The following is a 17997-nucleotide window of genomic DNA, read 5'->3' as shown; positions in this document are numbered from 1 at the left end:
GTCATCTTGGTTGGTTGCCCAGGTTACTAACACATTTTTTTTGAACTAGATATTCCAATGATGATTGTGGCCAAGTTTGGTTAAATATTGGCCCAGTAGTTTCAGAGAAAATTTTGGTAAAAGTTAATGACAGGGAGGGATGAGAAAAGCTCACTTGGCCCTTTGGGCAAGGTGAGCTAAAAAGGCATTTAATAGTTGGAATTTAAAGATTCACATTATCTAAACACTGATAGATGAACTATTTTGGGGTGCACAGAATATCTATAAATAAGCTTTATAGATGTTAAAAAAATAGCTTTATTGAGCTGTACATATGTTTATAAACCAGTTTAACCCTTCCACATTCTATATTTGCCTGTAATTGAGTGGTTGTTGTTTGTTGCTCTTTATCAATATGTTTTTGTTTATTTTTGTAAAGTATATTCTTGTTTAGTGCTGTTGCACTACTATCCCAAGTTCAAGAGTGTTTGGGGCCATCTAATTAGTTTACCCCACCACATTCTGCATTTCCTGTCCAAAGTCAGGAGCCTTTAATTCAGGGGTTGAAGTTTGTTGCAGTATATCCATGTTTCAGAGGAAAAAATCTTTCACCCAAATAAGAACCAAAGTTAACTTGTCTGCATTGTACTTATAAAATACAAAGATACCTCGTTGAATGAAGTACCCATCTCTCTCAAACCAAATACAGATTATATGTGCAGAAGCTTCCATATTTCAATCTTGCAATGTTTGGTGTAATTTGACATTCTAATTAAGCTGAGAAATTATGGGCTATAATGTAGTCTTGTTTGCGCCTTGCCTGGTCAACATAAAATTATATTTATTTTCCAATGATTTTCCTATGACAATTAAAACCATCCACAAAAACAATGAAAAAAGGTACCTAATGACTAAAAGCACTTTCACAGTTAGTGGTATAAACTAGAAAACTGACCTGTCAAAAAGAGTTCTTGCACATTTTTCTTTGGGGAACAGAAATGCAATGCATGTTCATGCATTATCAGTTTTTGGTAAACAGGTATGAATTTCCATATGTATATGTTCTACAAGTTTCAATAATTTAATTGCGGATGTAACGCATCTTCTGATTGGCTGACGTTATTTTGTTATCAGCCCAAAGATATCATTTAGTCATGTGACCATGAAATCATCAACGCTTTTTCATGGTTTTCTATGGTTTAAAATGGAATTTAGAAAGAAATGACTGTAATATTTTTTCTGTCCATTCGAAATAACAAAAAAAATGTGGTGCACACTGTTAAATAACTCGCTACGCACGTTATTCAGTGTGCACCAAATTTTTTATGTTATTTCTTCATAGACAGAATAAATATTAGTCATTCCTTATTTAAAATCCAAGAACTGAGATTGTTTTATTCTTTTGCCAGACACAAGGACTGGTGGCAACTATGCAAATGTCTACATAAGAACATGATTTTTTAAAACAATATTCAACCACAATCCTAAACAGTTTATAAAATAAACAAGTCTGATTTAGAAAAGATAACAATTTATTCTTTTTCAAACAAAATATACAACATAACTATGTACAGTATCAGTCTTAACAAATCTTTAACAAATAAATAGACACAAACTATCTTTAAAGTTTATCGTACATGCTTAATGTCCTTCTCCAGGGATAATGTTATTTAAAAAAAAATCCTAACCTGAAAGAAAAGAGCAATTACAATATTTAATTTAAGTGACATTGTACAATAAGCATTAATGGTAAACATCTTACAATAAGCATTTATGATAAACTATCAATTTCCAATTGAATTATCTAGTAACACAAAATCACTCTTGTCTTACAACCTTTGGTATTCCATTAAACAGATGTTTGCTTAGCACACAAATAAATGGTCAGGAATACATACTTTCTGTGTTACTGGAAAATTCAACATGAAAAGTCTATATATAAATAGAAAGGCAGCTTCACATAGCACTACCAAATATCATGCCATTTTGTTATAAATAAATAGATAAATTAATCACTAAACAGAAGAAACACATAAAAATCACCAAAGTAAAGGGATTCTTGCAACTTATTACATTAAAATTACAATAGAACATACAGGGACAAGTTTGTAGTACTTAATAGAGAATAATAATACAAGGCAAAAATGTACCATATACTATATACATTTGGATTGCCTGAGGACTAATATTGATGGCCTGTTGATACAGAAGGTTATCCAGGTATCACTATGGACTTTTATTTATATAGATCTTTACAACAAAATCCAAACTTAAATTGATGATTTTTTTAATAGTTTAAATATATAAAGGGTTATTTAATATTTGCATGTTTACGGATTAAGAATACAGTAGCTTCTTTGTTTCGAAAACTTTTCAATCTATTGTACAATTTTGCCTACTGAGTCAAATTACTGTATCGTTTTGAAGTACAAGGTTAATTTACTATTTTATAATTGGCTATGCTGTAATGAAAGCTGTAGCTGCAGCATGGATTCTTTCAATAACACAATGGAACCTTCTTCTGTGGTTAAAATCATAGGGATTTAGTATTCCTGTTAAAAAAAAATTTGAAATGATTTTAAACTTATATGAGTCTTACTGAGTTATTTCCAAATCTCTGTAACCTCAAGTACATTTTGAAATTTTAAATTAGAAAACCCTAGCCAACATGAAATCCCTGAACTGCAGCGTCTTGCAAAAATTTTGGAAACAGAAATTTACTGAAATGAAAACTTGTTCTAAGACCTCTGAATATATGTATTAAAAATCATCTACGACATCTACATGAAGTACAAAAAAAAAATTCAGACAAGCTAATTTTCTATAGTCACTTTGAAACTATTATTTACTAGTATTTATGCAATATAAAGTATCTTTGTATCTTTAAACAATAACATACAAAGTTGACAATACATGGTAAAAAATATTTGAAACAGGAAAACATGTATGTAGCAACTTGAATGACTCAAATCTCAGATAAATTTAAACAGATCCCTTCCAGTTATCCAAGGTTTTTACTGTTATTTTAACAAAACAAATTTATTTAGTAAATTAAAGCAAAAACTGCAAACTTTTGTTAAAATAGAATTTTCTCACTAAATCACAATATATTGCAAGTACTAAATATATTACATTAGATACATGTAATAGCAAGGTGGGAATTTTAAATGAATGAAAATGAAGAAGAGATGAATACAAAATGTAAAAATATGCTTCAAAATGCCATAGAATTTCCTGCAAGTGAGTTCCTTTTTTTTCTGATTCTGTCTTCTTAATTAAGATTTTAATAATTCAGTTTTGTGCATTATCATATACAAATACTCAAATATTAATAACCAACATCTACTACAACAGAGATATGTCATCACTGTTATGGCACAAGGGGATATAAGAAAAAATAGTTACATATTGTTCATAAAAATATACAAAATGGGCGTCAGAAAAAAATATTGGATGGAAAACAGAGAGACTAGTGCAATGTACAATACTGAACTGAACACAACTAAATTGGATGAAGAAGACAAAGTCAAAACTGATGTAAGCATTGATAGTTTTTCTTTTGTGTACTATCTTTCAATGTAAAGTTTTAATAATGATTTAACAAAACTGTTTTGTATAACTGTGTTACTTAATAATTGTAAAGTGAGCCAAAATTTGAAAATTATAACTTATGGGCCTCATGTTCATTAAAACAATTTGATGGACAAATGATTCACTTTTGATTCTATAGACTAAATAAGTTCTCCCAAAATAAACTTATCAGGTAAAGAAAACTTGCCAAATGTGCTTGTATCACTTAAACTTTGTTCTATTTAGAATCCATCTTTATGCCTTAAATATCTTTTAAAGTCCATTTATAAAGAATCAAAATAGACATCAGACGTCCCTTAAACCACTATAGTAATTATCTGTAATGACAATGTCTTTTTCATCTATGAGATTCTACAGCCCTACTTGATACATGAACAAGCATGATCCCTGAAGAAACAATTATATTCATTTGATAAATGGCAGGAATGGAAATATAGTAACAATCTTTTAAAACAATACTGTTCTAAAATACATTCACCTTAAACATTATTTATGCTTGTCAAGATATTTAAAGACTGATTTAAAGACATCTCTTTACAATTATAATTCTTTTTCATTGAAATACATTTAGAATAAGTGTATTATTTGTTTTTCTAAATACTTGATTTCATTCTAAAAAAAACATTGAAGTTTGATCTTTTATATTTGAATTTTGTGAAAAGCACAAGTGTTTTCAGGAATGCATAGTGTAAACAATAGTAAATCAATAGTAAACTAATACAGCTTGTTTATGCACCCACCATAAACGATAAAAGTTTGGTATAAGATTGGGAAGAGATATTGTCATGGCTATCTTAACTTGATAGCTGCCTGTAAGAAATATTTCACTTAAATCAAAATCATACATTTAAATTGTTAGGATAAGCCTTAAATAAGACAGCTGACACTGTTAGAATAGGTAAAATTATAAAGTTAACTATCAGATCAATTTTTTTTTTATATCTATGACTCTGAAGTATGAAAAATAAATAAAGCCTATTTTAAGCAAACAAAATTTCCATCTTAATGAATTAAAGCATTATCCATTCAGAGATGTCAGCAATACAAATAGATTATGAGTTTCTAATGTAGAAAATACACTTATTTATAATAAAGAACAAATATTTGACATGTACATTTCTGTTTGTGTTTTGACTAACAGCATAGATCAAACATATCACTAGTATTAAGAGATGTATATAAAATATTTAACATAAGTGGACGGTTACAACGAGACACATTTGACTGACCTATTTAATAACTTGTATGTCAAAATATTAATGATTTACAGCCATGATTCATTATGTGTACACTAAAATGTCAAATAATAACAAATATTCACATTTTTATTCATATTTCAATTATATTATTTGATGGCAAAAATCTATATATTCTTCAATAATATAAGGAAAAACATTTATTTTATCAAAGCAGATGTGTAAAAATATTATTGCAATAAATAATGTTTAAAAAGAAATAATGGAAGCTTTCTTTACTACCGTGAACATTCTAAAAATGATCTAGTGTAATTAAATAAACTATAATACAATTGAAACCTTCTTCTTATTTCTTTAAACTTATCTTTTAATATTACTTACTAACAAAAAACTAGTCCTTTTTACACATGTATATGTACTTAAAATAATTTCTTATAAGTGAACAAATGGAAAATTTATGATAAAATGCAATTAATTAGCACTATCTATGCTACTATTTATAATTCTATTTCAAAGAAGAAAAAAGTTATAATAAACTCCATCTTTAGATTCTTATCAAAATACACCTGAGGTTTAACAAAAGCACTTGATGGAAAATTTTGTCACATGTATTCAACTTAAATTCGTAAGGAAGTTTATAACAAAACAAATCCTCCTAATTGATTTTCTTTGGTGAAACAAAAATCACATTGATACAATTCCTACATATGATTTATAATAAATTCATTATTTTGTTTTTAAATGAAGAATTGAAAGTTGAAACAGGAATTGAGCACTGATTTCATTGGCTAACAGAGGTAGACGTCTGGGTGCTCTGTGTTCCCTGAGATTTAATAGTAACTTCTGGTGTGTACATCTTGCGTAATGGACAAAATGCTGAATCAACACTTGGCTTTAAAATAAATTGTGATGGCTTGATTGGACAATACAACAATGGTTCTTTAATGGTCGGATGACTTTTCCTGAAAATAAAGAAGATATTTTTGTATTAGCAGAAGATTTATATACATTTAGAAGTTGTCAATACTTCTGTTTTGGCATTGTACAGGGTCATGCTTTCCTCAGAGTGTATATAGTCTAAAAAATTCTTTCAGATATGTACTAATGGACATTTTAGTCTAATTTGCTGTAACTGTCTTTGAACTGGAGTACTCTTAGATCGCTTCTTGGTGTATTTTGTCTTCTGTGTTTGATGCCAATCTTATGAGTCAAGGACTTTCCAACTGATTTTCAGTTTGTTCTTATGGTGTGTCATTCCATCAATGCTCCAGTTAGGGATATGCACTTTGCAAAAAAGTTTCACACCCCAAGTCTACTGATTCTGACCTAAGTCTTGTATCTTGCTCTTGGAATTTTGCATTTTTGTGAAGACATGCTTCTTGAAAATGTTTTTTTTAACAAACAATACAATAAAATCCATTAAATTAACTTAAATGTAAAAAGTTGAATATATATAGTTTTGCCAATTCTTTACAATATCTGAGAATAAAACACTGTAAATGCTTGGTACTCACGTATCTTCATCAATAACTTTGACCTTTTCACAGCCATCTGGTGGCTCTCTTACAAACAAGTAGGAATTATTTGGTCCTGGACTAGATATTTTCTTTTGTAAACTATCAGGAGATTCACATCCTTCCACTGTAGAAACAATTATAGAAAGCTGACAATCAAATGTGTTATATATAGATGACTGCTATTCAGAAGTAAATCAAAACATACATGTATATTCAGAGGATGCTGTGTTACTAAACATACAAATAAGTGAAAAAAATATAAATAATCAAGGTCTTATAAGACTGATTAGAAAAATATTATTGAACAATATAATGGCAAGAGTTGCAAGTTCTTCCTGAAAATGAGATATTACAATGCTTATAAAGTCGAAGTTCGAATACCACTTATAAATACTACTTCTTGATAAATATATGATATATAAATTATACACATCATAGACCTTGTAAAATTTCAGTCACTGAAGTATTCTAATTTCCATGCACTTGATCAGCTCTTTTCCTTCATGCAGTTTTTAAATGAATGTAAGCAAATGCAAATGGTAACCAAAAATAACTAGTTATCAACATCATGTATTTTTGATGAAATGGACTTGGATTGATGATGAAAACAACAATATCTTGCCTCTTTGGAAACCAAGATAATCAATTAATATATAAAAAAACTTTTTGCAATAATTACCCTTTTCCATTTCTCTTGGTGAATATTCACTGGATGGGCGTCTAGGTGAAGAATCACTAGATGGACGCCTTGGTGAAGATTCACTAGATGGACGGGATGAATCCATATGACCTGGAATTATTGGAATGGCCGGACTAACTGAATGAGATCTACTACCAGAACTGTTGTCGCTGAGATTTCCTGTGCCTGGTGTCTGGGTATCTATACTTCTGGTACTACTACCTCTGTTTACAAGTTCAGGACAGGGAGCTTTATGTCCATCAGGAATATCATATGCATACTGTGACTGTATAAATTACAAAAAGAAATATTTAATTATACATTCTTTGTCATTGTACAAAGTAAAATCTGCTGTCAGTATAAGTATTATGTTTTTAATCATATTTGTTTTGAAAAAGTGTTTAACAATTATCACTGCAACTTATTTAAAGATGTAAAAAGAAAAATTGAAATCGCAGATCAAAATAAATATTATATTAAAAAAACATATGCAGAGATAATTCTCAATGAAATACTTGAAATGACCTTAAGATTAAGGTATTTATAAATACATGAAATATGCGTACATGTGTACTAGTTTAAACTATCTTCACTTTCAACTACAATTCAACTAAAATTGTTGCCAACAACAAATGAGTGTAAAATGATATGAAAATAATGTATGTGAGTAAAACATGTGCATGTGAAAATCAAACAAACCTTCACCACATTTCTGCTAATGAATGAAATATTTGTGTTTACAGCTTTTAAAGGAGCATGAAATCAATGAAGAAATGACCAAGTTAGGAAATATTTGTAAAATCAATATTGTATACTGCTGTAAACACATTTGGTGGATTGATGATGCAGATGATTCGTGATGATGATTTGCCTACCAGTATAGATATCAAATTCAATGTATCAGGGGAGCATACCCTGTCCAATTCTTCTTCTCTGCTGTGTAGTACTAGCTTCTCTATCTCCTGTAATACATTTAATAATGGTTTAAATTACCCCTGCTAATTCATTTTTTAATTTGCTTATTCATTTATTGCAAAGTCCATGTTTTGGTAAGAAATCCCTCTTTATAATTCAGATTAACTGTGAAAGAAAAGTAAAAGGGTAATGAGTGCATACATTTTGAAGTGGAAAGTTAAAATCAAACATTTCATTGCATTAATCATTGGCAGCCATTTAGAGATATCTTGCTCTGTTCATAGTTGTATTTCGTTCAGGCCTAAAAAAAAAAAGACATGTGTTTCCGATAACATCATTTTGAAAAATAGGGTGGGTAGGTCGGATTTTTTTTTTTTTTTTTTTTTTTTTTTTTTTTGACATCGTAAATAAAATCCGGAAAATTATCATGGTTTTTCCAAGTCCAGATCCGTAATTGGTTTCAAAAACCAGAAGTGTGCCATTTGCAATGTTTTTGAAGCACCTGTTGTGCAAATTTCTTGGATTTTAACCTATTTGGAATACCTTTTGACATTAATAAAAAATTTTACTGGCTTTCTATGCAAGAAGAAGCAAGAGAGAAAAAATATTATGTCATCTATCAGAAGCCTGTGTCAAAAACAGGGTCGGTTGATACATTTTTTTTAAATTTTTTTTGAAGATCCAATAAAAAAGTTAGGGTCGGGGCTAAAAATCAGGGTCGGTCGGGTTAACGGAAACACGGGTCTTTTTTTTCTTGGCCTCATAGGAATATTCATTTATACCCCCAACTTTAAATTACCGATCAGTACACATCCAATGGATTTAGTGTACAGTCGTCTTAAATAGTATAGGAAAATATGACATTGTGCACTGCCAAAACATAAGTATTGACAGGAGGAAGAACATAGCATTTCAGAGTTCTGATTGCATGCATTATATGTTGCCTCCTATTTATGAATCTATGCCATGTTTACTTTAATTGAATTCAGTACATGTAGTCAAGTGTTATGTTTTGTTTAGCTTGATATCATAATCAATGAGGTATTTTTTCCATGTTTACGTCAAAACTCACTGTATTCAATCCTTCTACACTGTTACGTTGATATCTAGACAGATTACTAGACTTAGGAATGTGATTAGGAATGCCCTGTGGTTTAGATGCCCTCTGTAAGCCCTGCAAGGCTGCTGGAGCTGTTGATGATAATGCCTGATGATTTCCTGGGACTGGACTTTGTTTTCCATTTTGTCTACTTCCTTCTTTAGTCTTCTGTAACCTATGCTTAATATACTGTAAAGAAATTAGAATACATAAATGTAGACAATATTAATAGTACTATACGCTTTTTTACAAACAAACAAAAAAATTTAAATCAGATAGAAACTTGTGTCCCCAGTACATGAATGCCCCACTCGCACTATCATTTTCCATGTTCAGTGGACTGTGACATTTGGGTACAAACTCTAATTTGGCATTAAAATTAGAACGATCATATCATAGGGAACATGCATACTAAGTTTGAAGTCGATTGGACTTCAACTTCATCAAAAACTACCCTGACCAAAAACTTTAATCTGAAGCGGGACAGACGGAAGGACGGATGCACAGACCAGAAAACATAATGCCCCCTACTATCGTAGGTGGGGCATAAAAAATATCAGGCAGGAGCATATGGTCAAATTAGGATATGCAAGGTTCTGAGAAACACAGGTATACTTTAAGGCCCTATTGAGTTTCTTGTAAACATGTTCTAAAATATTTACATGAATATTTTTAGCATTAGCAACATGATCTCCTTGTCCAAATGATGCAGATCGTCCATGGCTTTTCTTTTTCTTCTTTGTTTTCTGCTGACTGTTTATTTCCCAATCGTCGGGAGTCTGTAAAAAAACAATTATTATCTATCTTAATATTTATATGTTTAATGTGACAATGAACAAGAAATATTTGTAATAGTGATTTTGTCAAATCCCTGAAATTTCAAGTTTTTTAAACCAAATTAGGGATGTATAATAAATAATCAGTTATGTCAAAATTTGGTGACTATGTGGAAAGCATCTATCCCATTGAACTAGAGATAAAGGATACTACAGATACAGTTAAGTCGGCTTCATATCTTGACTTGCATCTAGAAATTGACAATGAGGGTCGGTTGAAAACAAAACATTACGACAAAAGAGATGATTTCAGCTTTCCGATTGTGAACTTTCCATTTCTAAGTAGCAACATTCCAGCAGCACCTGCATACAGGGTATATATCTCCCAATTGATACGATATTCCTGTGCTTCCATTTCCTATCATGATTTTCTTGATAGAGGGTTGCTGCTCACAAGGAAGCTATTAAACCAAGAGTTTCAAATGGTTAAGTTGAAATCATCCCTTCGTAAATTTTACGGACGCCATCACGAGTTGGTTGACCGTTATGGAATAACCGTTTCACAAATGATATCGGATATGTTCCTTACATAGTAACTACAATCCCCTTCCCTTTCATGAATGTGACCTACCAAATTAGACTATTTATCTGATTTGATATCACATAAGCAACACATGTGGAGCAGGATCTGCTTACCCTTCCGAAGCACCTGAGATCACCCCTAGTTTTTGGTTGGGTTCGTGTTGTTTATTCTTTGGTTTTCTATGTTGTGTCATGTGTACTATTGTTTGTCTGTTTGTCTTTTTCATTTTTAGCCATGGCGTTGTCAGTTTGTTTTAGATTTATGAGTTTGACTGTCCCTTTGGTATCTTTCGTCCCTCTTTTAAAAATGTGTCACAATAATAGATTCAAAACTTTAATTTTTTGGCTATTTTGAAATGACATGAACAAACTTAATGATGACTTGCAATTGGTACATTTAAATCAAAATCACCAAGAAACATCATCATTAATCATATATTATACAAAAGTAACATCAATAACTTAACTATTACAACAGTATATTGTGTTTTTTTAGTACATTGTACCTGGGTAGTCTGATCCACCATAAAATGTGATAAAACTTCTGGAGTTGGCCATTTACCACTTAGATATGAATTGTAAATAGCTTCCAATGATCCAGCTCTTCTTAATGATGGGCTTCCATTACTTCTCACTGCACGGGGTTTCTCTACTACAATTATATGAATGTGAATAGAGTTTAAAATCACAATTTATACTTTTTACAAAATTGACTAATGACTTTGACCTTATTTTCATAAGTCAATGATAATTAGTTTTCAAGGTTTCATCAGTTAATGAAATACTTTAAGCAGTAGCTACAGGTAAACCTTATATTATTGATGAAATGATTGTAAGGTGTATGTACAATGTACCAGTCTTAGAGGATTCATCTGACCTTGGCCTCATTTTCATGGTTCATTTGATTTAAGTTTTCTTATCATTTACATGAAGCAAGAAGGCAACTAAAGGTAAATTAGGTGAATGGAATTATTGTAAGATTATAAAGACTGTCTAGTAGGGGTCATTTGACTTTGACCTTATAATTTTAAAATATTTAGTTATGATTAATAAATAAGCAGGTGAGACATTTCAGCTTGTTCACTCTTATGGTGTATACTGTAAAAGGGGAATTAATTTTTTCCAGTTTAAAAATAATACTAAATATGGAATGTCATAATATGTCCATGAATATCTGACACAGATGATACCCCAACTTGCATATGGACCATAATTTGCTATTGGGCTCGTTTCCTATAACTATAGAAAAGTGATTGTGAATTACTGTAAGAAAAGTTGTAACTACATCTAAAGATGCCATTATCTTTATCAACATACAAGTGTATGCTACTCTTCCCTAGAAAAAAAATTGAAATATACAAATTTTAAAGATTCTACAACTGTATTTTTGTGTCGTTTCTCGCGTTACTTTTTGCTTCCGAAGAGCATAACGCTGACTGATTTATAGATAATCGTCACCTGCAAATTCGTAACTTTTGCTTTCAAATAACAAAGAACATCGACCAATAAGAATAGTCAGAAGAAAATGCCGAGAACTATAAGTATTTATGTAGCAGATGTAAGAACAGTGGCCTGACTTTTGTGTCCGATTTCGTAGCGCAAATTTTAGATGATGTAATCTGCTTTGTTGTAATAGAATTCTTAAAAACAATATGCAAATATGAACTCTCGTGAGATGTTCAAACAGGTAAATCAGAGATGATTTACATTCTTGTTTTGATCTTCGTAATAATTAGTCCAGTTATTTATTAAAATTGTTTTTGTCCTTAAGTTCTAATCATTTCCGGTCATACGTGAAACATGTGACTAACATGTGATCACACCCTTACAGCCGGACATACGATATACTAGTTCTAAACATTGTTTTTGTTTCCAACGGGATGTTAGCAAACATAATCTGTTACTGTAGACTTGTTTCGACTTGTTTAAAAAAGGAAAATACAATTTTCAAAGAGATTGCGCCGGGGGTCTATTATTTTTCCTATGTGCATAATGTTACATACGATCTTGTGTGAAAATAAATGCCCAATGACTTGACAAAATCGATTTCAGATTTGACCGACTTTTAAACACACTACGTTTCCCAATAACGATGTAAAGGGTCCTTGGAAAATTCAATCGAAATTACGTCTCTTATCATGGTGCCGATGTTCGTTGGATTGATTTTGCTTCAGCAGTAAATATTACTGGATATTTTAGGTATATAAAGATAATTAAATGAAAAATGCATGTTAATATACCGTTACACTTGGAATGTACAAAGTTGGTAACTTTGTCACAATTTTTTATTATTTTTTTTTATTCATGTTCTGCAAACACTTTTCAGAAGAGCAATAAACTTGTCAAAGGAAAAGTAAACTTTTACCAGGCATGACTTGAAAGGAAGTACTTTATTGATTTTAGCCCACTAAAGTAGGTTAAAATGTGGAAACCATGCAGATAGTGTACAGGTCACAAATATCACATGGTGCCTATTTTAAAGATTTTAATTCCAAGTTAAAAGTTTTTTTCTTTACTGGATTTAACGAATTTTACATTGCCAATGATTTGGAATAAATTATATATAATTGGAATTTCAAAACCAAATATAAATATATTTTTTTGGCCAAAACATCAAGATACAACGATTATGGTATCCTGTATCAATGAAGAAAATATGGAAAATTCTGAATAAATTGTACTAATTGTTTTCAAAACAAGCACATATTTAGGAGTTTTATAATACTGTTACATTTAAGATGGATTTTAAGAAAAAGTATACTGTTCAGATTATTTTAAGCAGATTTTGCAATAAAATAAGATTTTTGCAATAAAATAAAACTAAAAAAATGCTTTCGGTTTCTTATGGTTTCCTGTTACGTTTAAAAAAAAATTTAATATAACATTGAAAAATAGATTTTAAATATTAACATGAAGCAAGTAACACTAGTAATGGTGTTTATTTATGCCTTTTGAATTATATTGTGCAAAATAAAGAAAATAAAGATTGGTTTCCTGTTTGGTTTCCTGTCACGTAAACGGTGAAACAAAATGTATAAATTTTTTCTCGAAAAACTCAATTGTTCCATTCATACTATTCTAACACCAACACAATCCACAAAATAAAAGTTAAAATTTTAGAACTTATAAAAAAGGATACAAAAAGAAACCAAAGGCCGAATACCAAATTATGGTCCATATACATTGTAACATTATTAAGGGACATAACTCAACTGTAAAAGTGACGCTACCCAAATTTGTACTTGATCTGTGTTTCATGCTAATAAAAAATGTACATTTTCAGCATTATGTACAATTTATATCTTTCATAACATTAAGTTGAGACAAACTTAATATGATGAAGACATAATCTTTCAATCAGTTTAATTGAGGTCTGAGGCTGACATGACAGTTAACTGCTAGTAGTCTATTGTTATTTATGTATTATTACCATTTTATTTATTTTCTTTTGTTACATCTTTTGACATCGGACTCAAGACTTCTCTTGAACTGAATTTTAATGTACATGTACATATTGTTATGCGTTTACTTTTCTACATTGGCATAGGGGAGGGTTGAGATCTCATAAACATGTTTTACTCCGCTGCAATTTTGCGCCGGTCCCAAACCAGGAGCCTCTAGGCTTTGTTAGTCTTGTATGATTTTTAATTTTGGTTTCTTGTGTATAAATTGGAGTTTAGCAGTCTTCATGCTGAGTGGCAGCCCATGCTAGTAAAATTGCTCACGGGCTGTAAAAATCATATCTACAGGCCAACAGAATCTAACCACAAAAAGCAGGCCTGTAGATTTAAAAGTTCTTCATGAAGACTGGTTTAGTATGACGTCCATTATCACTGTACTAATTTACATATTTTTTAGTGGCCATCTGAAGGACACCTACGGGTGCGGGAATTTTCGCTCAATGAAGACCCATTGTTGGCCTTCAGTTGTTGTCTGCTCTATGGTCGGGTTGTTGTCGCTTTGACACATTCCCCATTTCCTGTCTCAATTTTATTTAAGTTAGAGAAACGAAAACTGTAAAAGTGACGTCATGAAAACTTGAAGTTGACCTGTGTTTTGTGGTAAAAAGCCTTGTGTATAACTTTCATAACATTTCATTGAGGCAAACTTGAGAAATGAAAACTTCTGTAATTTTTCTATTTGTTAAGGGGATAACTCTTGCACGCTTATGATGCCACAAAATTCAAAGGTGTTCTGTGTTTTGTAGAAATCATGGAAATATGCGTTTGGTGAGTTAACAACTGAGAAAGGAAATGAAAAACTTATTTATAATGAAAAACACAAAATAGAGCCAGTCATTCCAGTGTGGGGCGAAAGAGAATGGGAGCAATTGTGATTTTGGGCACCTAGAACCTCCCCTATATATTTTTTGTAAATTTTTTAAATGAAATATATGATTAGTTTATTTAAGATTACCCTTTATTGATATAAATTTATAAAGTATTTTGGTATTATTGTTATGTGTTGGTGTAAAGTAAAATACAAGCAGTTAGCTTGGTAGCAGTAAAACAATGAAAAGGGGGGGCTGTTATCGGGACTCCAGGATTGGGTGTGTTTAAGCTCAGGATTTCTGGATTGATCCTCTCGGGATATGTGAACTCTTTTTTCCAATTTCCGTATGTTTCTATTTAAATTTCTTAAAATTCAGGACCATGAGATTTCATGTTTTTAAGCCCAGGATTTCAGGACCAGGACCCCTCCGACACCCTTTCAATGAAGATTTATATTAAAAAAATGGAAGATAAATCATTTAACAGCTTGTGACAAGTTAGATAGTCATTTGCAGTCTTCTGTCTCTTTTACTGTAAACCAACTTTTTTTTTGTGACTTTCGCGAGTAGAAAAATAACGTGAATATTAATCGTCGCAAATATTTAATACTTGAATATTTCCTTATTGAACTTCAGAAAATCAAATGGTATAAAAAAGGTAAAACACGAAATTAAGTCTCCGCGAAAATAAGTTGGTTTACAGTATTTGTTCCGCCTGACAAAAGTTCCACTACAAACGTTATTAAATGTATAAATAATGTCATAATACCTTTTCCTGTTTGAACAAATATTCTACACTATTTATTCCATTAGAAACATATAGTGTAATATTTATTCCTGTGGAAATAATATTCCAGAATATTTATTCCTTTTGGAACTTGTACTATGAAGAAACTTATATTCCTTGACATTACAAGTCTTGAACTGAAGCAAATGACTTGGTCTTTAATCATCACAGACATGTCAATAATCATAATACATTCGTCCAATTTAAAATAATTCACTAAAGCAAAAAATTAGAATGTCACAATATTTTAAAACAACAAAAAAACTATTTTTTTAATTTTTATAGCAATCATTAACTATTAAAGCAAAACTAATTCAACACAAAACCTTTATAAATGGGTGCAAATCTGAAAGGGGCTAACTAGAATGGGAGCGCATGGATTCCAATACGCGTTATCGCTATTAGACTACTTGTCCGGACAACCTGGCCCTTGACCTTTTGACGCATACAACAATCACTTTTCCATTGTGGCGTCAGATGTTTTGTTTTATGACGTCAAAATTTTAGGGGAACCTGTGTGATATCCAGTAATGGCGGACAAATAGCGATAAGGTGTATTTGTCCGCCATAACTGAAAATCACACAGGTTCCAGTAAAACTTTGACATCATAAAAAAAATATCTGAAGCCACAATGGAAAAGTGATTGTTGTTAACGTCAAAAGTTCAAGCGGCCAGGTCAGATGGGATAAGCGATAAGGTGTATCTGTAGGATTAAATAGTGTCCCTCATGAAATTATGTCCCATGGACAAAATTTCACAGATATGATCTATGAAATTTGGTCCAGGACATAATTTCATTATAAAATATTGTCCACCTCTATGTAAAAGTGTCCATTGACAAGAGATACCATTGTGACCTTCTTTGGATATGTTTTCATAGTGAAATCATGTCCATATTGCATAAAAGTCTTGTCTAATACCAAAAAATGTATTTAACAAAAAATAATAAGACTAAATTGACATTTGTATTTAAATAAGCAATAGGAATCTATGAATTGTTTCAACATCTTTGAATTATCCTTTTTAATGATCAATAATGTCACATATTCATCACAGGCATCAATTCTGGCATATCTAAGTACAGGTCTTGTTAACCCCAAGATGACATCCACTCTCATTGTGACATAGATACAACACTTGTTTTAATTTGTCCTTATGAATTACAAGTTTAAATGTTTGCTCTTGTGTTTTTTGTCAACATGTAAATAATACATTTCATTGTTTTTAATTTGAAACTGCTTTGCCTTCCTTCTGAATGATCTATCATTATTTTCAAATTCTGGAGGGTATTGACCATCAGACACATAATCATAATGTTATACAGCTGTTCATATTCATCACTTTCCATTTTTGTTCACATCTGTGTTGTCTTTAATTAAATTTTGATTATGGTTAAACTAATTGATAAAAACATTTCAATGATTTCTAAATTATTTCCCTTCTATAGGGACAGAAAAAAATAGCTACACTATGAAATATTGTCCTTTGTGACATAATTTTATAAAACATCCATGAAATTATGTGCAAGTACTAGGGACAATTTTTCACTACGGGAGACACTATTTTATGGTTTACAAATGTGATATTTTGTCCCATGAACAAAATTTCACAGCTGAACTGTGAAATAATGTTCTAGAGGACACAATTTCATGGGACACTTTTTTGCCTTACATATCCCTTCACCCCCCTTTTCCAAACTCAAAGCAATACCAAATGGTTATCCAATCTCTTACACTGGTAATTCAAATTGTTTGAACTATCTTTTTCAAACAGAAGACTGGTATAATAAATTTTTAAATCTAAATAAAATAGTAAAACTATTAATTTTGGCAAGGTGCCAGTTTTCAAGACGCTATAGAACCTCTGCCGGCTTACAATTCCCTCACCTTTAAAACTAGGCGATATAGGCGACTTTCGTTCAGGTGAATTCCGATGACCAATTGCAATCGGTGTTGGCGAACAAACTGGACTTTTTCTTGTAGGACTGCCTTTCAACGTGAACGGCTTCACTGCTTTCATAGGTCTCATCATGGATGGCATCGCAGAGGGTGACAAATTTAGCCGTCCTCTCTGAGAACCTTGTGATGACATTTCTCAATGAAATTCACGCTCAAATATTGTCAAATAAATTGTCTTACAATAACTCGAAATGCACCTTTGCATTAATTGTCAAACAGTAGGAATTTTACATAATTTTACAAGCGTTCGGTTGTGTATTATCGGTGTCCTCAAGAATGTGTGTCGTATCTCACGTGACTTGCTATTAGGCATTTCATTGGATAATTACACCTGAGTGGTCCTGTTAGAATACAATTTATTCATTAGTTCTTTGTATTTGAGAAAACTCTACTGTAGATTTTCATATCTTATGACATTGAAAAGAAGAAAACATAAGCATTCGTTTTCTTAGCTTAAAAAACAATCTGATCACTGGACAAAGGAAATTTGTTTAGTATACGGTTATCTACCCTTTCATGACAACCCTTTTTAACATCCTATTGTAAACATCCGGTCCACGTGTTGTAATGTTAAAACAAAATTTTAACGCTTCGGGCCTTTCTCTTCTCAAGCTTTCTATACGAATCAACCCTCCATATTTTTGTCC

General features: G+C 31.2%; 1 protein-coding gene across 2 annotated transcripts; it reads right to left on the bottom strand.

Annotated features, from left to right (window-relative positions):
- Positions 1-1493: 1493 nt before the first annotated feature.
- Positions 1494-17649, bottom strand: LOC134706925 (protein FAM117B-like). 2 transcript variants are annotated; one of them, XM_063566294.1, is made up of 8 exons: positions 17279-17649; positions 10841-10986; positions 9639-9755; positions 8950-9165; positions 7838-7924; positions 6963-7248; positions 6281-6407; positions 1494-5728 (listed from the first exon to the last, which is right to left on the bottom strand). In XM_063566294.1, the coding sequence occupies exons 1-8, from the start codon at positions 17481-17483 to the stop codon at positions 5548-5550; spliced, it is 1365 nt and encodes a 454-aa protein (XP_063422364.1). In that variant the 5' UTR covers positions 17484-17649; the 3' UTR covers positions 1494-5547. The 2 variants fall into 2 exon arrangements, with proteins under 2 accessions (XP_063422364.1, XP_063422365.1); XM_063566295.1 differs by having other exon boundaries at positions 7877-7924.
- Positions 17650-17997: the final 348 nt, after the last annotated feature.

Source organism: Mytilus trossulus, chromosome 2 (genome assembly GCF_036588685.1).
Source record: "Mytilus trossulus isolate FHL-02 chromosome 2, PNRI_Mtr1.1.1.hap1, whole genome shotgun sequence".
In the NCBI taxonomy this organism is placed as follows: Eukaryota; Metazoa; Mollusca; class Bivalvia; order Mytilida; family Mytilidae; genus Mytilus; species Mytilus trossulus.
The sequence above is the reverse complement of the archived record's forward strand: the minus strand, read 5'-3'. Positions and strand labels throughout refer to the sequence as shown.